The following is a 22,620-nucleotide window of genomic DNA, read 5'->3' as shown; positions in this document are numbered from 1 at the left end:
TCTCTCTCTCTCTCTCTCTCTCTCTCTCTCTCTCTCTCTCTCTCTCTGCCAAGGGCTGGGTAGTAAATACTTTCGGCTCTGAAGGCCACCATGTCTGCCACAGAATGTCTCAGCACTGCTGAGCAGCAGCGAACACACTGTAAATCAGCGGGTGTGGGCTGTGACCCAAAGCCCAACCTCAAAGCAGGCATGGTCATGGTGCCTGCCCTTTCCCGTGGATCCCTTAGAACAGCGTTGTTTTCAACCTCCCTCACCCCTAACGCTTCTAACCTTTAATACAGTTTTCTTCGTGTTGTGGCGACTCTCAACCACAAAATTATTTTTGTGGCTACTTCATAACTGTAATTTTACTACTGTGACGAATCGTGGTGTAGATATCTGTGTTTTCTGCTGGTTTTAGGGGACCCCTGCGAAAGGGTCGTTGGGCACTAGACGCCCCACTACCACCAAAGGCTTTGCAACCCACAGATTGAGAACCACTGCCTTAGAGGCTTTCCCCACCTCCCTCTCAGCGTCTGCCATGCCCCACTGTACAGGAAGGTACCCATGACCCAACAGTAGCCATCACTAGAGCAACCCGGGAGGGTTTACAGGCTGTGATCTCTAAGCCTCTGCAGATGACGGTAACACACACAGTGCCTAAGGGTACTGGATGCAGATCCTTCTCATCCCAGCATCAGAACCTCAATATCTGTGTGTGTCCCAGGCTCACGCAGCCCTGGCTATAACTCCTAGGAGTTGTGCTACCTAAAGCACACTGCTCGCTACCCTGAGCTTCGGTCATTCTTAACCTCAAGTCCTCGGCCACACCATGTGATGCTTAAAGCTTCTTCTCTTAGCCTGGCTCAACCTCATCCCTAGACCTTACTGTCCTCTTCAAAGGTGATTCCCACCATGCTGAATGGGACCCTCTCTTGACCCTGTGATCCTCCCTGCTGGGTCACAGCTTCCAGTTCCTCGAGGTTCCTTTTTCCCAAGAGGCTGTGTGCAAGTTTGCCCATTATAGCAACCAAGCCCTGGGAGCCAGAGATCACCTCAGGGGACTTGACCTATAAACATGGTTCCTGGGCCAAGCCAGCCTCAGCCAGGACCTAGCCTAGCTAGAAACCCCAAAGCTAGCATGGTCCCCCACTCCACCCCCATGCCCCACCAAGAACAGAGGAGATTACATCCAGAGCCCTGGGGCCTATAGACCCTGCAGAACAGAGTTTCCAGTGGAAAACGGTGCAGCAAGCTCAACAGACTGTAGCTAGGACCACAATGGTCATGTGGATAGCAGGGGACACATGCATAGTGACCGCGCCTGGCCTCCCTGCCCCAAAGGGCTCTGCAGTGACAGCTCACTTGCTGCCCTCTCTAAACCCCCAGCCAAGAAGGCGTCATCGTGCCCATTAGCATGAGAGCATCAGAGGAGTTTCCATGAGGACGTTCAGCATGTCCCTCCGTTTCCTTTATAATTACCAGGGTCCTAGCTCAACCCGTGCCACTGAACAGGGGTGGCCACACGGATTCACAGCTGGAAAAAGGAGAGGAGAGGGATTGGTTTGTGAGCCTTTGGGGGTGTATGAGCAGGCGGAGGGAGAGAGTGGTCCTCAGATGAAGTCAACCCATCCTTTATCTGGTGACATGTGAAGTCGGGCGTCACGTGAGATGCAAGGACAGTTTTTTACCCTGCTCTCGGGGTAGGGCTGGGATACCCCACCTTAGGGTTAGCAAGCCAGCCTACTGATACTCTACAAGGGGTATCCTTTGGGATTGGTTAGCAATGCCCCCGCCCCGGGACCTATGAAGGACAAAACACCCTGCAAAGATAGCAGGGTAAAGGGCAGGGTCTCTGGAACTTCAATTATGACTAATTATGACTCAGACTAGGCAAGGAGCCCTGCCCAGGGTATGTGTGTGGGATGTCCTAGCCCCTATGACTACACCAAGTAGTCTGTGAACTCCCACATCCTCAGACATGAGCATCAGCACACAGGCACGGAGGTCAGCGGGGAGGAGGTAGCCATGGTTACGAGACTGCTGTGTGGGGCTGACTGCTCACTAGCCCTGCGTGGCACCTGCCATAGAGAGTAGCCGCAGGGAAGACAAAAAAAAGTCCCTCAGCCGCGGGCAGGTGCCCCGCGTGGAGCTGTGTGGCTGATATCGTTCTCTATGTCCCTGACGATCCTCACTCTGTCTCGTCTCTGACTCTTCACTTACACGTGGGGGTCCCCAGGAACCCCTCGAATAGCCTTGGAGTGTTGGGACTCTCTGAGAAGTCTGCGCATGCCTCTGGGTCTGCACTCAGTGGAGGTAGACTGAGGGCTAGTTGGGGTTGCTCCAAACTCAGGGCCTTCCTGAGGCTATGGGCAACCGAAGCTCAGAGTCACTCACTTCTGGGGGGGGGGGGGGGCGGGGAAAAGCAAGCATAAACTAAATGAGCGGCAGGCAGTTAGGAGGCTGTATCTTGGGGTGTGTCTTCCAGGAGCCTGGCACAGTTCAAATGGCCTTGCCCCTGACCTGTCTGGCTCTGCCCGTGAAGGTGGCGGGGGGGGGGGGGAGGGGGACTTACCACAATGACCAGCAGAGCCGGGCCCACAAAGGCCCAAATGGCACCGCTCCCCAGAGCCAGCCAGCAGCTGTGGAGAGAAAAGAATCACGAGAGCACCCTTGCCCACCGAGGTATCGCCACCCTGCAGCCGTAACAAAGGCAGTGCCCCAGAGCAGAGAAAGGACTCATTGGCTCAGTCATTCCCATGGTGACCTCACAAGTCTCTTTCTCAGAGAGGATTTCTCAGAATTGATGCCTGGGTCAGCCACCTCTGACGAAGTTCAGGCAGAGCCCGGAGTACATTTCAGTTTCGCTACCTCGATAAACAAAAAGCTACACCGGGAACTTTGGGTCTTTGTAGAGCAAGACAAATTTTGGCCAGGAAGGTGTCTTCAGTGGGGCTCAGAAAACTGGTTGGCCATCTGCCCATCTACCCTGGGCCTGTGGCCCAGGCCTCCCAGCCAAGCAAGGACTCTAAGACTGAATACCCCAGGCCATGTTCATCTGCATAATTGTATATCTCTTCGACTGGATGCTGCACACTTACTGATCATCCAAGAAAGGCCTGAAGGCTACAACATGGGCTTCATGGGTGACCAGAGCTATGCCTTGGGAGAAGCACATGGATTAAAACCTTCCCATCAGAAGGCTCAGTGGGTAAAAGTACTCGCTGCCAGGCCTCTTGATGACCTGAGTTAGCACCCCAGGACCTGTGGTAAATGGAGAGAACTGATTCCTGAAGGCTGCCTTCTGACCTCCACATGGGTACTATGGCATATGTGCACATACACAGATGCATGTACATACAAGCACATGTATGCACATACACAATGAATAGCTAGATGTAAAAAAAGCAAAGCAAAGAAAAGAAATCTTAGAATATAGTAATAGCCATGCTATGGTTCCTTTGGTTTTAGTTTTCCAGACAAGGTTTCTCTGTGGAGCCCTGGCTGTCCTAGAACTCAGTATGTGGATCAGGCTGACCTCGAACTCCAAGATCCGCCTGCCGCTGGCTCCCACAGGAGGCACCACTGCCCAGGTTACATTGCTGATTCTAAGAGCACAGTGGGATTGTTCTTGCTCCCACTGCCCAGGCCTGGGGGGAGCCAGCTGGTGCCCACTCTGCACCAGGGTGAGCATGGGCATCTGAGATCCGCACTGTGAAGCACTTTGCAGACCCTTCTCCACAGGAGGGCCTGCCAACCATGAGCTCGGCTCAGAGCACACTGGGTCACTTACCTGTCACTTGTCCCATAGCTGTCCATAGAGGATGATACAGAGATGATGCAGATGAGGAGAGGGCACCCTGTGGAGAGACAGAGATGTCACATGACCTGCTCCCATCCCCCTTTCTGTTCACAAATGCCAGGTTCAGCTCCTGGTGTGGCAAGTGCATTGGGGACTATGGCCGAGCACTGGCTATGGAATATTGCTAGGCACAAAGACCTTGAGGGCTAAGTCAGAGGGGTCACACATGCACACACACACACACACACACACACACACACAAAATGCCTTCTTTTGGTTCTACACCGGAGCCTAGGGTTATGTGATAGCCCAGGACTAAGGGCAGGGTGACCCATGATGACAAGAAGGGAAGGCTGATGTCCTATTTGGGACACGATTCCTAGCTAAGTCAACTGACCCACAAGACATATGTGTAAGTAGTTAAGGACATTTTGTGAGTGTTAACAGGGATGTGTGTCCTGGACATGTGGCAGACAAGGATGTGTGTCCTGGATACATGGCAGACAGAGGCCCAGGCCTCTGTTGAACATCCCACGCTCCTCAGTTGGCAGGGGAAGGGGATAGTCTTGGGTCAGCTGCACTAGACTACACATGCCACGAGTGTTTGAGCCCACAATCCTCTAGCCAGGCATTCTGTCCCCCATCTATAGGGCTAAGAGGCTGGCTCCTTCCTCGCTCTCACGTATGGCTCAGTGGACCATCAATCTCCCGTAGCCACAGCAATTGATTGAACAATGGACATGAGACCCGGGTGAATCAGTAAGACTCCAGCAGGGACTGCCCCTGGGACTGAGAGGAAAAAAGAACTTTGACCCCTTGGGGACATGGGTGGGACAGACGGGGCTTGTGCAGCCACCTTAGCACCATGGGGGTGTTAAGGAATAATCAGGGCTCTGCCAATGAAGACATCAAGAAAGGCAAATTTATGTTGTGGAAGCTCATAGATCAAGATCTGAATGCTACCACCATGGGCCTTTTGGGGCTATAGGAACTGTTAAGTTCCCTTTGTGCCTAAGCCAGTTTGAGCTGAGTTTGTTTTGCAAAGCCTCATCAGACTTCTGGAGAGGGAGTGGAAGTGAGGTCTAAGAACAAACTAGAAAAACATTTAGACCAGCAATTCCCACAGCATTCCGTCTCCCTGCCAAGAGAGGACTCCGGGTCAAACTGCTCTTAAGAGCCAGCCAGCCCAGAGCAAGCTGACCGCTCCCTGCCCTTTCAAAGTTCAGAGGATATATATATATATATATATATATATATATATATATTCAGATGTGAGTCTCCACAAGGAGGAAGCTGCTCTGCGATCTTTAGCTCAGCTGTAGCACGGGTTTTCACTCTGGAAAACACACCTGAATTTTAAGGCTGATGGCTTCCAAATTCTGCAAATGCTCTCAGACATTCAGCATCTTCTACAGGACCTGGTGCCCTTTGCCTTCCCCGACAGGGGGCGAAGAGCCAAAAGAACTGACTCCATACCCCACCGCGAGATCCCTCCAACGATGATGTTCAAAAGAAAGGGCTGTAGAACAGTGGTTCTCAACCTGTGGGCCGCAACCCCTTGGGGGGGGGGGGAGGGGCAGAATGTCAAAGGACTCTTTCACAGAGGTCCCATGGCAGAGATCCTACATGGCAGATCTTTGCATCAGGATTCCTAACAGTAACAAACTTACAGCTATGGAGCAGCAACAAAATAGCTTCATGGTTGAGGGTCGCCACAACACAGCATTTAGAAGGTTGAGAACCACTGCTCTAGGGAGAACTGTATCTCAGCATTCAGCTTCAACCAGCCGGTGGGAGAGCAGCCTAGTGTCTCCACCCCATGGCTCTCTAGCGCCCCCTAGATCCTGATGGAGGGTGGCAGACATATGTGGGAGATCTACTGCAGGGGAGTGCTGGCCAGAAACAAGAGAGGAGTTGGGGCACTTCCATGGCAACCACTGACACCACCTTCCCGAGCTTGCTGTTGTTCCACCTATGGAAAGTGTGTACTTCGAGACACTTGGGACTTGGTTCTAAGTGGCAGGAGGCAGTAGTGAGAGCTTCTTATGGGTTTGGTACTGGATTCCCGCGCATTGGCTCCAAGTGGTGACCTCTCCACTCCTGGTTCTGGGCTCCCGGCTCTTCACCTCTTCCTAACTGGTTAGACAGATCTTACAACCATGACATCAGTGCTTGACATTCGTATTGGCTGGTTTTAGGTCAACTTGACACCCCTGGATGGCAGTCTTCTCCATTGAGAAGAGGCCTCCATAAGATCCAGCTGTAGAACATTGTCTTAATCGGTGGTTGATGGGGGAAGGGCCAGCTCATTAAGGGTGGTGTTGATCCCTGCTTGTTCTAGGCTCCATGAGAAAGCAGGCTGAGCAAGGCAGGGAAGCAAGCCAGTAAGCAACAGCACCCCTCCACGGCCTCTGCATCAGCTCCTACCTCCAGGTTCCTGCCCTGCTTGAGTTCCTGCCCTCACCACTTTCGATGATGAACTGCTCTATGGACCAGCGAGTGAAATAAACCCTTTCCTCCCCAAGCTGCCCTTTGGCCCTGGTGTTTCATCGCAGCAATAGCAACCATAGCTAGGACAACATTTAAACCTAACCAAAGGTAGGAAGCACTTCCCGGCTAACCCTAACTAAATACCACCCCCATCCCCCAGAGGCTGAGCTTACTTCCTAAGTAAAAACGAAGAGGAAGGCGGGCCCAGAACAGATTTACTTCCACTGGGGTCTCCCGTGTCACCCTAAATGATGGGGTCTTCACAGAAGACATTGAGTTCAATAGAGAGCAATAAACCTCATGCCTTCTCTCCACACTGAGTTGGTAATCAAATTCCAGTTGACTGCATCAAAATGCAGGCACCGCGCAGTCCCTCATGTCCCCAGGGATACAACCTGTTCCCCTTGATTTCACAAAATCCCTGTCCCCAGCTCAGGTCACAGCTGCCACCAAACCTGTAACTGACTCTGAGCTGCCTCCCCACCTCAGCTTCAAAACAGCATTACATTTCTAAAAGCTTCAATTCCGTGCAGGCTGAAGCACTGGCAGGGAGAGCCTAAGGGGAAGAGGCTATGTTTCCCGTGGTCTCTGGCTGCAGCGGGGTCTCCCGTGTCAGCTCCAGCTCCTTCTTCATTAGGGGGCTGGGGCGTTAAAAACCTGCTGCCTGCAGATGGACGGTACTTAGGCCAGAAGCCAGCCCTGCCTGAAGAAGATGAAGGACACAGTTCACGGGCTTCTGACGAAATTAATTAAGGGCAGGATGATGGGAAGATGGATGGAGGCTGTGGGGGTCAGAGCTGCCTGGCGTTCTATTTGTAGAGAGCTTGTCTCAGGGCTGCAGACTGAGTTCTGTGAGGACCACATGTGTGGATATCAGAAAAACTCCAGAGCCTACCACATTGGGAGGCAGGATGCCACGCCTCCTTGGTTTTTTTTTGTTTTTGTTTTTTCAAAAGGAGTTTGCCTTCGTAGGGAATGTCCTTCATATTTTAATATTGGTAAATCGCTCATTTTTCTTCAACATTGGCGGATCAAGTAAAATATTCCTCTAGGATGGAGACAGCAGACTAGCATGCCCACTCACACACCCTTCACATACACTCACAGACTCACTCACATGCCCATCCCACACCCATTTATAAACATACTCACAAATATACACACACACTCACATGCCCACTCACACACAAATACATACACACATTCACATACACACACTCACATGCCCACTCACACATACATACACACACTCACACACATACATACACACATATACACACACACTCACATGCCCACTCACACACAAATACAGACACACACTCACATGCCCACTCACACGCCCATCCCACACCCATTCACACATACATACATACACACACTCAAACACTCACTCACCCAACCCACACACCCATCACATTCCACGCTCTAACAGCCCTGATCAGCTGCCCTTCTCCATCAGAATGTCTTTTTTTCCATGAAGAAACTTCTAAGATGCCAATGGTCATCTGTGTCAATGTCTAGATCTTTCCTAAGAGAAGTCAGAAGTCACAGGAAGGAGTCACCTCCTACTTGGGTCGGACTGAAGAAGCAGCAGGTCACACTTGAATCAGCCTCACTGAGGGGCTGGAAAGCAGTGGACTCCAGCCTTGTGTCTGTCACACATGCACAAAAGCACCAGTGTGATCACCCAGGCTGAGCCAGGAGACAACAGGAACCATGGGGACAGTGGGTACCAGCTACAGGGCCTGCAGCAGTTGGAGGTAGCTGCCCACCCACATCCCCTGCTCTCCTCTCTCCAGGGAATCCCTGGGAAAGTGTCAAGTGTCAACGCCTCCACTTCAGCCTCAAATAAATGGCATTTGCCAACTCAGAGCGCACCCGGTAAACACAGTTAATCTGCTGTTTGCATAATGAGGGCTGAGAAAATTAAACCTATTTGAAGGAAGGCAGAAAAAAAAAAGCAGCAGGTCTTTGGTGCTTGAACCACGTTTTTTACAACCGCTGCAAAAATGGCAGGTACCCATCCACAGCAGGACACTTGTAGGAAGTGGGCTCTGTTGTGCTGGCAGGGAAGGGTCAACACATCTGACAAACCAAGACCAGGCAGGGCATTGCATCAGCCATGGCCCAGGGAGACTCTGCATGGTGGATAGTAAGGGTCCAACCTTTGAAACTTTCAGAGCCCCTGTAAAGTTTCCAAAGTGTGAGCAGCTGATAGAGACAAACAAATTCAAGACCATCCAGGAAATCCCTGTAAGAATAGGGAGGCCTGGGGCACTTGAGTGGCTTTCCTGCTTCCTGCCTGGTGACAGTGAGTATGGCTCTGCCCCCTCCCAAGCTCCCCAGCCCAAGCCTGCAGGATATTCCTCTGGGCAGAGCTAAAATCCCTAGCTCTCACCTCTTCGTTAGAAAACTCCATTCTAAGGAGGCTGTTGGCACACAACTGTGCTGCCCTCCCGTCTAATCCCAGACCACAGTGTGTTTATCAATACAGGTGCGACAGCCCTCTGTGCCCTGCTGACTCTGGGGGGGCCACTGTCCCTTCCCAGAGCCCTCTGAAGAACAGCGTGACACCAGCTGGGTTCGGTCTTCACTCTGTTCCTCCACTCTGATAGGAAATGCCAGCCCAGAGCCAGCTTCAAGCAGTCCAAGTAACAGGGTAGTGGGCTGGTGGACAGGTAGCCACAGGAGGAGGCTCAGAGCCCTGAATTATATCATCCAAAAGGTCCTAAGTCACATAAGATCGAGAGACTGCCTGGGAGGGACTAGTGCCGTTGAAGACACTGATAGAAGTTACTCAATCAGCACAACATATCAGGTAGCAGATGCGTGTTTTTCCTCTCTCTCTTAAAGGAGAAACGTGGATCAAATGGGCACTCTGGAACCAAGAAGTATAATCATTGAAACGAAAACTTCGCTAGAAGGGCTGGCGGGGGCCAGGCAGCCGGAGGAAGAGTCAGGACCAAGCTGATTATGCTACATGGAGATCAGAGGAAACAGGAGCGAACGGGGTCCCCAGAGAAACTCAGACAGCATGGCACTTCTGGCAGGCACTGGAGGCTGTCAGAGAGGAGAGCAGAGCAAAGCAGGTGTCTGAAGATACCACGGCTGCTTCAACCGTTGATAAGGACCAGGAGGAATGCCAGGAAGCTCTGAAGGGAAGCAAGCAGCCTGGTCATGACTGAGTGCAAAGGCTGAAAGGGAGAGGAAACCGTGGGTGAGACGGGAGAAAAGCAGCCCTCGGGTTCTGAGACCTGAGCGAATGATGAGCCGACTTCAGGGCCAACCGTGGAGACAGAGGCAATGAGGGAACACGAGGGGTCCCTAGGAAAAGCATCCGAGTCCAGCACAGCCACCTCGTAAAATGAAGGCAAGATGGACGTCGTGGGATTAAACAACCGACAGAACGAGCGTGTGGTTAGAAAACCTGCTTCGCCAGATACAGAAAGAAAAGAGAGTGCTTAGCTCAGGGAAGAGAGCTGGGGCCCCCCACAGCAATGACACGCACAGACATGCACATCAGTGCAGGCACAAAGACACATGTACACACACATACAGAAAGACAGACACGCACACACAGAGATGCGCACACACACAGAGACGCGCGCACGCGCACACACACAGAGCCACGCCCACACGGGCGCACCCAGATTCGTGGACACACGTTGAAACACAGACCTACACGCAGTGACACCAATAGCATATGAAATTATAAGCAACGGTGGAGTTGGGCACCCTCCTCTTTTCTTTTCTCTCAATTGAGTTAAAAAGCAATAATATCAAATGACATTTATAGAGCTGCATTATTAGGTCCATAACAAATAGAAATGTAATAAGCTTCCGAGGTACACGGGAGGGAGGGAGGGAAATGCTGTGTGGGAGTGTGGCGACAAGACCAGATGGCAATTCAGACTGCAGGGACATCTGCAGAGGACCAGAGGACCAGAGGACCAGAGGACATGGTCCGTCTGATGGATAACAAGACACACCCTGCAGAGACACACCCCAGTCTCCTCTCTCGGCTTCTGTTAGAGAGGGGAGGTTGATAAAGAGATACCATAGCCCCTGGCCCCCCATGCAGTTGTGATATGTGTAGCAATAACGGCAGAAAAAGGGATAAAGTAATAGAACCACTTAAAAGCAACGCTTCCCCGTCTCATTTAGTGAGAACATAAAATAGATTTTAATATGCTGAAATGCGTACAGTATGCGCGGGGGTAACCGCTAAAGAAAACGACCCAGGAAATACAGGGTGAGCTCGTTAAGAGCGTGAAAGCGCACACACAGGAAAATACCCACTTAAGTCGAAGGAAGGCAGAGAGGGAGGAGAAACAGCAACGGGCCAAGTGACGTCAGCACCTCACTTCAAAAAAAAAAAAAAAAATGAGCAGAGCAAACAGAGGAAAGACTAAGGTCAGAATGGAGAACTTGAATGTCACCTTGAACTAGCTAAGCTTGACTTGGATCGAACACACTGTCCAACAGCAAAACACAGACTCTTCCCAATACAATGGTACACTGATACGCCATGAGTCACACTGAGCAATCCCATCTCTAGCAGTGTCCCTCCATACCTGATTCCTCCCATCCCATCCCATCTCCATCTAAACCCATCCCATCTCCATCTAAACCCATCCCGTCTCTACCAAACCCTGCCCCACAGTCACCTGCTCTGCCCCTTTGCCACCAGAACCCATTCCATCTGCCCCACTCCTACCCGACCCACCTCATCCTTCCCAACCTATGTTAATAGGTCCCACCCCTGCCATCTGCCCCACCCCTATCACACACCCCAGACTATCCTTGCCCTCTGCCCCTCCACTACTACATACCCCAGCCTATCCCATAGTAGTAGAGGTGCTTGCTGTCCTCTGAACCGAAGACTTTTATCACCATGCTGTAGAGATGCAGTCCTTCCACCAGCATCCAAGCAAAGGCGGTCAGGAAGAAGTAATGTAGGAGGACAGCCAGCACCTGGCACGGGACCTGGGAGCCAAGCAAAGGTGCAGGGTGAGATGGCGGGGTGCACGGGGGCCATGCTAAGGCTTTGCTTACTTGTATTTATCCCCGGGATCTCATTTTCATCCTGGGGAGGCAAGGCTCAGTTTCTCAGTCCAGAGTTCTACAGCCCGTGTTGCTGCCACTCCCAAGCCACACCCACTGCCAGCACTGGGTGACTCAAGAAGAGACAGCTGCCAGCCGAGGGTCAGCACCCACTCACCGTGCCAGGCTCCATGCTGAAGCTGATCAGCAGCAAGACCTGAGCCACCAGGACAGCGAAGGACAGGTTGGCGTGAATGTGGTAACGCTGGTTCCGAATGGTGCTGACAGAGCTGAAGACAGAGAGGCAGGCGTAAGTCCCGGAGCTCAGCCTCGACATCCTACCGCCACTCGGGTCCCCTCTCTACTTCTCTTTGAGAAACCATGGGCATCTTCATAGCCCCTACCCCTGCCCGTGCCATAGCTCCCTGCTTGGACCCCGGTTGTTCTGGGCTAACTAGCCTCCCTGTTCCTTTCATAGCCCCGGCCACCCTGCACAGCCTGAGCCCTTCCCAGAAGTTCAATGGCTCCTCTAACCTCCCTGGACCCTCTTCTGTTTCACCCCCTCCACTGTGAGGGATGGAGTGGGGGAGATGGAGGGAACGAATTGAAATTCCAAATTAGAACATGCAGAAAATACACCCCATGACATCATGGGCATCGTCGAAATTGAGGGCAGCAGGAAGGGAGGGCGCCTCTTGGATACAGGAGGGTGGCTACAGGACCTGCCATTCTTTTATGGTCGTTCCTGACAGGGCTCTTCCTGGAGGCCTGGATGGCCACCAACAGGGAGAGCTTCCTGGCCTCCCACCCCCAAGAGGCTCACCTCTGCACTGTCTCCTTGTGCGTGGCATACTGCTCGAGGAGGCATCTACTTATTCTTTGGCTTTCTTGGTTATTGATGGGCCCCATCCAAAGGCATTTATGCATAACTTGGCCTCAAAACCAAGCACCATTGCTTGCCGAAGAGGGTGCAATCAGGGATGTCTGTGCTAGTTCTTGCTTGGCTCAGATCCCACCGGAACTCAAGTGCCAAGGTGGGACTTTCCAGACCTTTCTGGCATGTCTAAAACCTGCTGACCCTACCCTACAAATAGCCCTGCTATTTCCATTTTTCCTGTACCTCAGGTATGAAAGTGAAAGTCACCAGAGAACAGTCACATAGTCACAGCTGTACCCCTACTCGCTAGGATATACGACACCCCCCCCCCAAGGGTCTTCAGAGCCAGACAGAGGAATGGCCAGAGTGACGGGATGCACTGATATTTCCAGTAAGTTTCTAGACTTCCTGGGGACACAAGGAGAGAGTGACTCACGACAGTACTGCGAAGGTGACCAGGGTGGCAGCCAGGCAGAGAACGGACAGAGAGCAGCCAATGTAACTGATGGACGACAGCGCCACCTGGTGTTCACGTGTGAGCTGCAGGAACAGAAGGAGATGTGGGAGGCTGGCCTTCCATCCATCCCATCCCCTGGCTGGGATGGTGCTACAGCGGATACACCCACAAGTGCTGACCTTGTGATGCCAACCTCCAAGACTTGCCTCCCAGGAAGAGGGCTACACCACACTGGACTTCAGGGTTGGCATTTCCCGTGATCCGGGTTGCTACACCGTATTCCCCTGGCTTCCCCCACTTAAGCTACCTGGCCTGTATTACCACCATACTCCTAACCATGTCTGAATGGGTGACCTAGGATGGTCAGAGACATTTGCATCCTCTGGCTATGAAATTCAGGGAGCAACCGTGAGGGGCTTGATGTTGGTACCAGTGGATGCACAGATATAAGACTAGGAAGACAACACACAGCATGCTGGGTAAGAGGATCACTTCCAGGTCTCTTGTCCTCAGTATTGCTAACCCCCAAATTGACAGTCACTATGTGCTTGCTCTCACTGGCAGGCACACACGAGCCCTTGGGACCATCTCTTAAGTGGACACCCATGTGGTCACCTAGACTGACATCTGTTGTGACAGACCATCTTCCATGCAATACAAGACATATGTAAACAGGCTATGCATCCCACAGGAGCCCAGCGGCCTGGACTTGATATTCCCATCCACGCCTCAGCATCTGGTACCCAGCCCTGTTCTGTTAAGGCTGAGTTGGGGTTTTTTTTTTTTTGGTTTTGGTTTTGTTTTGTTTTGTTTTTGTTTTTTTTGGCTCTACGGGATAGTGTCCCGGCTCTGATGGAGACTGAGCTTCCCCTCATGCAGCTCTCTGGCCCTGGACAGAGCCCAGATACAGCCAGGCCTTGAGAAACACCATGGTTCACTGGACAGCTCGAGCTTGGCAGGCATCCCTCATCTCCATCAGCTATATCATTTGCTGACCACAGGCAGGAGCCTTACTGGGGCTGAGCCCGAGCTGTCAGTGTTCTGTGTCCTATGGAGATGGATACACAATGCAGGTACAGGTGGGCATGAGCATCCCAGCTACTGTGAAAGGATGGAGATGCCATGGCCCCCTCACAGAGTTAATTAGACATCGAGACTAGGCCTTCTGCAGCTCAGGTCACCCCATGGGAGAGTCCGCTAAGGAGTCTGGGCCTCAGGCACTTCCTACCAGGACCCAAGAGTCTCTTCTGTCTCCCATCAGCCACCTGGCTCACCAGAGAAATGAGGCGCACCTGTCCTTCACAGTGAACACAATTCAGGGCTTTCATCAAAAGCCAGGAGACTTCCTCAAGGTTGATAGATTGACTAAGCTGCCAATCACAACAAGGAGCTACCTTCCTGGCTAAGGGACAGAGTCCAGTCCCTGGAGTCCTGGTGGGAACTGCTACCACATCAGGATGCAGCCACTCTCCTGAGAGATACCTGTAGCCCGCAGAGGCAAAGAAAAAAAAAAAAGGCTCTTTCCCCATCATCTGTACTGGCTGTCAGGAACTAAGATTAACCTATGGTACAAAGTCAGGCAAGGATGGAGGTAGGAAATCCAAGGCCCAAAGACACAGGGCCAGGTGTGGTATAGGGTCTCAGGACTGAGTCCTTCACGTCACACCAGACACCAGGAGATAAGGACCGTCTCTCTCCCTTTTCTGGCAGATCCTAACCCCAAAGTGCTGGGGACAGTGGTCACTGCTGGCAAAGGCTCCCTTGTTCCCTAGCTCATCTAGGAGGCTTGAAAACAGCAGGGATGGGCTTTGACATTGAACTTTTGTGGGTTTCAGGCCCAGCAGGGGGATTTAACAAACCTACAGCACTCAAAAGGAGAGTCAAAGGCGTGTGTGCCATCTCACCCTTGTCTGAAATGGCTGGAGAGACAACTACCAGGGACGCAGGTCCCCACGGAGGTCAGAATCCTGAGGGGACACGTGAACGGGGCTGGTCTGTATGCACCGAGTTGGAGCCATCTCCAAGATGCACCAAATTCGTTTGTAAGAAAGGGGCAATCTTCGCCCTTTGTTCAGAGAACAAAGAGGTGCTTGCTGCAGGCTCAGAAGGCTTGTCGGTGGTGATGGAAACCACCGATGGAGAGGGGGGTGGCTGTGTGTGTGTGTGGGGGGGGATTGGTTTGCTCTCTGCCCTGTGTGTATAATCTCCACAAAAACCCACAAAGAATTCCTCCACTATTTTATGCCTCTTCCATCTGGTTCTTGGACTCTGTTGGGGCTCCCTGCCCGTAAGGAGACCAAAACTCAGGCTATAGTACACTTCTACCTTCAAGCCAAAGCTGATCGTGCTGGCCATCCTCAGTCCTTTGCTTCATTTTTTGGGGGCACACTGCTTCATCTAACCTGTCCCTGCACCTAGTCACCAACTTACCCCCATGGAGCAAGACCCCTATTCTGAAGGTAGACTCCTCCTCCTGAAATAGGATCCCAGAGGAGACAGACAGCCCCCCTGCTCTGCGGAGAGCTCCTCCCCCACTCCCAGCTCCAGAGCAGCTGATTCTTAAGATTCTGGAATAAGACAGGCATGGTAGATAGATGTCTCTGTCCCAACAGTGGCATCCTGGGGGCTGGCTGGAGGAGCTGATGTCAGAAGGTGGACCCCAGAGTAAGGACCTAGGGTGGGGCTCCCCAGACTTTACCTGGCAGCCTTTTATCTGCTCTGTCCCAGAGTCCCTCCTCTCTCCTCCCCTCCCTGACTTTCCTAGAAGCAGTTTGCACAGTCCTTTCTGATGTGACCGCCTAGGTTCACATTCACGGCCCCGGGTGGCCTGGGAGCCTCCCCAGAGCCTTAGGGAAAGATGTCTAATGGGAAGAGACCAACAGGGAGGCTGTCACAGGGAGAGAATGAGACAGTGGGAGACTTGAAGCGGGAGGCAACAGGGGAGAGAATAGGATAGGAATTAGAAAGATGGAAGAGACTCTGCCCTGAGGTCTCTAGGAATGGCATCCAACGTCTTCCTCAGCCATTCTCTCCTTTATTACTGAGGTAAGGTCTCTGGCTGCAACCAGAGCCAATGGGGTTAGCCTAGTTAGGCAGCTTGAACCAGGAATCCCCCAAGTCCATTCCGTTTTTTCTATGGGTAGCTAGGGACCCAAACTCTAGCCCCCACTTGCGTGATGAATGCTTTATTAGCTGAGCCACCTCTGATGCTGATGTTTTAATGTAAGAGGTCCACACTCCCAGAGGGAGTGGCTAGGTCTGTTCTCCCATCCTCCTCCCTCCACCCCAATCTGACATGAGCCATCACAACCAGGGCACTCCTAAGGTCCTCATGCTCAAAGCTCCTTCTGTACCAGAGGTGGAGTTCGGGGGCTGGGGGTTCAGGGATGAAGGATGGTTCAGAAGCAGACCCCTCAGCTGAGTGTTTGGGGTTAGGGGACTCAAGGTAGGGCGCTGAGCCTGGGTTCTCAGACTGCAAGGTACCCACTCCATCTCCATCTGATAACTGCCGTGGGCCTCCAGGAGCTAGCAGCCCTGAGCTGAGCTGCAGATGGCAGAGCTGAGGCTCAGCCGACCCACACAGCACACAGCAGGGAGGAGCCCTGTGCATCCTGACAGCTGACACAGTTGGGTGGAGGGGGTGAGTACTGCAGACCTACAGCCCAGGACAGGGACACAAGTATCTGCTGCAGGTTGCTTGGCATGCACAGACAGGCTGAATGTCCTGTAGAAGGAGCTTGCCTGCGTCCAGTCCCCACAGACTCCTCCAACCCTAGGAAACACCCATATGGTTCTGGCTAGGCCACACTCCTGGGGCCCCCAAAGCAGCTCATACAGTGGTTCCGCCGGTCTCATCACCCCTTGCTTTCGTGCCTCCGTACAGGTCCCCTCCCTTCAAGGTCACATCCGACTGCCACTATCTTGAATCCAGACAAGAGGTGGAAAGTGGTTCCACGACAGAACCCCACCCTCACACACCCAACACCAGCACCAGCTTCAGGACAATATTGTATATCCAGGCAGTGCTGTCTTTTCTTTCCCACCATGGCCAGAATTAGAAATGCCAAAAAAAAAAACCAAAAAACAAAAACTGGCATTGGCTTCAGGACTGGATCCCTCTGAGTCAGTGACCACAAACTCAGTGCCCCTGAAGTGCCTGGGAAAACTGCAGAAGGCCAGCTGAGGTTTGCTGAGGTTCCCACTGAGAGGAGCACGTGGGACCACTCTGCCCAAAGACCATTCATTCCTCCTTCATCTGAGCCCGCTGGCCTGGTCAGGCCATCCTTCCCCCGCCATAGATGGGAACGAAAAGCACAAACTGAAGGTGAATATTTACCAATCTTGGTACAGGGAAGATGACAGAGACCGAAATGAGCTGGGTCCACGACCCCTCTTCCTGCAGGGGCCGGGTCATCTCTATTCCCTCTAATATTGTTCCTGGTCAAATCCAGCTCAGTGTGGCTGGGTCTTCTCCTTTTTTAATTAAATTTAATTAACTTAACTTGTACATGGGTGTGTACACATGCATGTTGTGTGCATGTCTTTACACATGTGTGCACATGCATGAGAATGATATCCGAAATCTTCCTCCACCTCCCCTCCTACCTTATTCATTGAGGCGGGGCCTGTCAATCAATCCCAGAGATCTCCCATATGGCCAGTCTAGCTAGCCAGCTTGCTCTGGGGATTCCCGGCTCCACCTTCCAAAGCTGGAACTGCAGGTGGGCCACCACACCCACGCAACGTTTATGTGTGTTTCTGGGAACCAAACTCTGGTCCATCATGCGTACAAGGCAAGCGCTTTAATCACTAAGCCGTATCCTTAGCCCTGTTTGACTTTAAAAAAAAAAAATAGAAATTGAGACTTTCAGATAAGGTATCTTGAGCATAAAATTCTGATTAGATCATCAAGTCTGTCCTAGGGTCTCCTGGGACATCAACCTGAGGTCCCCTAGAGCATCATCTGGGGTCTCCTGGGAAATCATTCTTTGATCTCCTGGGACATTATCCTAGAGCATCCATCCAAGCACCCTGGGGTTCCCTGGGGCATCATCCTGGGGTCTGCTGGGGGTGTCCCTCCTATTATTTGTCTAGTAATTTAAGTCACTACTCCGTTGTGCCTCACTGTCTGCTGAGACACAGAAAGACCCCATCCACTCAGCCAGAAAGACAGAAGCCTCCAGCAGTGAGCCCCAAGAAAGAAACCAGGAGTGGAGAAGGCCAGGGGAGTTCTCAGAGAGTAGAAGAGATGGGAACACAATGGGGTTAAGACTCGAACCAGGAACTCAAAGACCACAAGAGACAACTTAGGTGCCTTGGTGTCCAGGAGACGCAGTCATTTCTATCCCGTTATGAATTCTGTAAGTGTGCCTGGGGTTTAGCCTCACTTGTGAGATCTGCCTTAATTTCGTTAATGTTCATGAGACAGTTCCTTTTAAACAGGGGATAATTTTAAACCATTTTCAAATCAACCTTTCCTAGCAATGAATAGATGTGATTTTTTTCTCCTACGAAGACACCCACAGGCTGTCTAAATTTGGTATCACCAATACTGACTGGTGACAGATTTATGATAGAAATGAGTCTGGATTTCCTTCTTCTGATTTTTTTTTCCCTTTTTGACTTTGTAAGATTGGACCTCTCTTGAGACGAGTGCCAGGCATGAGTGACCGCTCTCTGGAAAGTATGGGCCCCTTTGCACTGCTCAGCAGACCCTCCCAGGTAGACCAAAGAAAAGCAGAACATCTCTCAGTTCAATGGTCCAGCATGTGGAGGACCCAGAGGGAGATGCTCCACCCTGGTGTCATTTGAAGTGTCCCCAATGGCATGAGAACTCCTGTCTTCCACAGTGAGGCTGGAGATGCACCTGTGCCTTCCCTCTGAGTGGTCTTTGTGACACTTGGGTTCCCAACCAGCACCTTGGATGTTCACTTGCTCAACTGTCCACTAAGAAGTTACCTCCAAGGGAGACATCACTAGCCAAGGTACCTTCTCTTCTGGCTCTTGGTGTGCCTGTTCTGCAACTCTAGAGCATCTTCCCAGGGCAGCTCACAGCTTCCCACTGATGGTCCTAGGCTTGTAATCTGGGTCCCCCCCCCCTTTTTTTTAAGTTTTTTGAGACAGGGTTTCTCTGTNTAGNNCTNGCTGTCCTGGAACTNACTCTGTAGACCAGGCTGGCCTCGAACTCAGAAATCCGCCTGCCTCTGCCTCCCAAGTGCTGGGATTAAAGGCATGTGCCACCACTGCCCCGCATGTAGGTGTCTATGTGAACCAATTCGTGTCAGACTCCCCCAGCTTGCCTTTCAAAGACTTTAACAATGTATTCAGCAGTCTCCCAGGTATAGCAATGTGTCCAGCCATCTCCCAGATACGAGGTAACTTTGTAGCTAGTCTAGATCTGTGTGTCAAGGGTGGTGATGGCGGCTGTGACCCTGTGGGGGGTCTATGTGGCACTCACCTTCAGTGGGACCACTTGCATGAGGATGGCGAAGTTGGTGAGGTGTGTGCAGTGGCACACTGAATAGGTGAGGTTTCCTTCTGTGAGTGCACAGCCCTGGCTGGACCAGATGCCTTCCCCGGAGCTGAGGGCACAATGAACAGGCATGATAAGTGGGAGCAAAGGCACCCCTCAGCCCCCCCCCCAAGCGCAACAAGTCACTGGCTAACTCTAACCGCAGGTATTAAAACTGGGAAGTGAGTGGTGTGCTGGTGAGGTCACAGAAAGCTCTCTGGGACCGAGAGAGGCAGAGTCACTCCCTTAGCTTGGTCCCCTTGGGAAAGCTCCTGGACCCCTCCCAGTCTTGGAAGCGATGTTTGTGGTCCGGAGTCCAGCTTGGGAAGCCAGATACTCAGGGAATCCTGAGTATCCCGAGAAAACGCATTATAGCGCTTCAGCGCATGTCTGGGGGACAGATATGTAAATTATAAGGTATACATAACTAATATAAAAGCTATAAATAAGACAAACAGAACTAAAGGGCAGTGCATACAAATATGATAGAATGTGGTACGTATAAATATAAAACCCCTGCATAGTGCTTTAAAAACATGTGGGGGCTGGAAAGGTGGCCCAGTGGTTAACGTTACTTGCTGGACAATGATGAGGCTCTGTATTAGATCTCTGGAACATGTGTAAGAAGCTGGGCATGGTCCTGTGTGATCCTGCAACCCCAGTGCTGTGGGCAAGTAGAGGCAAGGGGATTGGTGGGATTGCCTGGGATGGCTGGGGCTTGCTGGAGATTGCTGGTCGCCCGTGCAGCCGAAAAGAATGCAAGTTCAAGATTCAAGGAAAGACTCTGACTCAAAAAGCGTGAGGTAGAGAAAAGAAGGATAGAAGGCATAGAGGATGCCTCTTCGGACTGTGGCATGTGTGACCGTACATGTACACACACACACACACACACACACACACACACTCTACACATGCACATGTTATTGTTGCTTAATATTTTCTTTTACAGATTTTATCTTCTGTGTGTGTTGGAGGATGAGGAGGTCTGCATGTGCACGCACGTGCCTGGAGAGGCAAGAGAGCATCAGATCCCCTGGAGCCGTCCCTGCAGGTGGTTGTGAGCTGCTGTCTGGGTGCTGGGCATTGAACACAGGTCCTCTGCAAAACCAGGAGGTTGCCCTTCACCTCTAAGCCATCTTCTCCAGCACCCCTCCCCACCCCCCAATTGATTTTAAAAAGAACCTTCGGCCCACGTGTATCATCATACACAAAACACACACAAAAAAAAAGCGACACCGCACACAGCAGCATCATAGCATGCAGGAGGCAGCGTCTACCTGGTTTCCATGAGTACGCACAGAAATGAATGCATATTACTAAGGAAACTGACAGCCTCCTCATGGTGGCCTCCAAACCCCCGGGGGGTGGGGTGGGGAGGAGGTCAGGGGAGGTGGCTGGGGTCAAATGGAATGTTTGCTTTCCTGTAATGGTCTTGTCTCTAATTGCTGTTAGAGCCATGATTTCTTACAGTGACGCCCAGGCCAATGAGCTCTGATGACAGCTGGTTAATCTCTGCAGAGAGTGCGGTGGCCACTGTCATCTGCTTGTGCGCACTTCTCTGTCCTTCCAAATGCCAGAAAGGTATCTTTGTCAGCAAAGACAAACTTGAGCCTCAGCCTGAGGCAGGAGCCCCAGTCTACAGAGCTGAAGGAGCTGTGAGGCCCTGGCTGTCTCTGATTTGTATTCTGCTGTAACTCCTACTTCTACCCTGTGTGTCAAGGGGAAGAGGGGTACTCGCCCGGAGGGAGGGAACCCAGACCCCCATCTTGCATCCCTGACAAATATCCATGCGCAAGACACCCAGTTTGAGCAGCATTATATTCTGTAGCCATTGCAAGAGCGAGCCTGCAGTGAGGGGTGGGGGGCTGAGAGTATGGGAAAGGGGCTGAGGAGCGGGTACTGCACCTGGTAACTGAGATGCAGGCACCAGCGGCTTTCTGGGTGGTTTTCATGATGAATGAGCCACCTCCTGGGGAGGTCAGAGGTACCCAGCAGAAAGCAAAGCCCAGCCCAATGGAATCACGTATAGAGGAGCCAGACTCCATCAATAAGTACAGAATGCAAAGAAGTTTGGTCCCCTCCCCGACCCAACATTTGGCTGTAACTTTCCCAGGACTCGGGGAGGGACCACACACGCAGACAACTGTATTTTACACAGCTACTTTGTGTGCCCACCTAATGAAAAGATGTGTCGCGCATTGCCATTTGAGGTGACCCTGAGAATTTAGACAGAGTCAGGAGGGTGGGCGTGGCCCTCAACTCTAGAGTGGAGTGTGCCGGGAAAAACCTTCCATGAAAGTCATGGCCCAAGAACAGGACACCGAAGATGTAACTGCCCTGATCAGCCAGGGAAGCTGCCGTCTGGGTAGTGTCACCTCTGTATGGGATGGAAATCTGTTCCCAAGGGAGGTGGCGGTGGGGACAAGAAGGCAGCTTCCCAGCTGTGTGCAAATAAATCTGCCCAGCGGACAGCCGAACAGTTACAGATAGCATCAAAAATATGCGCAGCCTGTGACCTGGGACGTCCACGTCAAGGCAGAAATATGGTCACTCGGGTACATAAATACAATGTGATGTATATAAATACAGTGGAGGAAACACGAATCGACAGAGGCAGAACACAAAAGAAATGGTGTGGAATGACACAGGAAATGTCAGATGGAACAGTTCCATATATTTCCTATGAATGTAAGTGTATATGATACATAAGATATAATGAAACACGTGCACAAACTCAGGGTAAGTTGTAAAAAAAAAAAACCAAAGAGGTATTTGCTTTTTAAAAATGTTTCACCTTGAAAAATAAAGAGAATGATATTTTGAAGCCGTGATATGGTGGCGCCTACCTCTAACTTTAACACTTGGGAGGCTGAGACAGGGGGCTTGCTGTGAGTTCAAAGCCAGCCAGCCTGGACTATATTAGGGGGCGGGGTGGGGATATAGTTCAGTGGTAGAGCGTGTGCCGGGCATGAGCAGCTCTGGGTCCTGTCCTCAGTCCCACAGAAGTAAATAGATGAATACATGCATACATAAGTATTAAGCATATATCAAGAGAGTAACCATATGATTCTTAGCATATTAATCTTTTCCAAACAGTGACGGATGGAGCTCAGCAAGACAGCTGCTCAGCCAGTAAAGGCCGTTGCTGTTAGGCCTGAAGACTGGAGTTTAATAGATCTTGGGGGACACATAGGATGGAACGTGAGAGGTGACTTGAGCGGCAGGTGTCCCCTGAGGGCTCTGCACACACTCTGTAGCACCTGTGTGTGTGCGCACACAGAAATGAATATTTTAAGATATTTAAATAATGAAAATAAAGTTAGAAGAAGTGGTCCGAAATTCTAAGCCCAGTGAAAATATCTTTCAAAACTGAAAGAGGCAGAGGCAGAGGCAGAGGCAGAGGCAGAGGCAGAGGCAGAGGCAGAGGCAGAGGCAGAGGCAGAGGCAGAGGCAGAGGCAGA

The 22,620-nt window shown here is 51.6% G+C and overlaps 1 protein-coding gene across 2 annotated transcripts in view; it reads right to left on the bottom strand.

Moving 5' to 3' along the window:
• Adgrd1 (adhesion G protein-coupled receptor D1) overlaps positions 1-22,620 on the bottom strand; it is a 113,193-nt gene that overhangs the window by 11,373 nt on the left and 79,200 nt on the right. For both annotated transcript variants that reach the window (XM_021187134.2, XM_021187135.2), the window contains 6 exons: positions 19,106-19,229; positions 12,628-12,731; positions 11,493-11,604; positions 11,104-11,257; positions 3,773-3,839; positions 2,555-2,621 (listed from right to left, as the gene is read on the bottom strand). In XM_021187134.2, the coding sequence (XP_021042793.1) occupies positions 2,555-2,621; positions 3,773-3,839; positions 11,104-11,257; positions 11,493-11,604; positions 12,628-12,731; positions 19,106-19,229 (628 nt within the window). The remainder of the gene's footprint in view (positions 1-2,554; positions 2,622-3,772; positions 3,840-11,103; positions 11,258-11,492; positions 11,605-12,627; positions 12,732-19,105; positions 19,230-22,620) is intronic.

Source organism: Mus pahari, chromosome 23 (genome assembly GCF_900095145.1).
Source record: "Mus pahari chromosome 23, PAHARI_EIJ_v1.1, whole genome shotgun sequence".
NCBI classification, from domain to species: Eukaryota; Metazoa; Chordata; class Mammalia; order Rodentia; family Muridae; genus Mus; species Mus pahari.
This window is presented reverse-complemented; position numbering and strand designations above follow the sequence as displayed.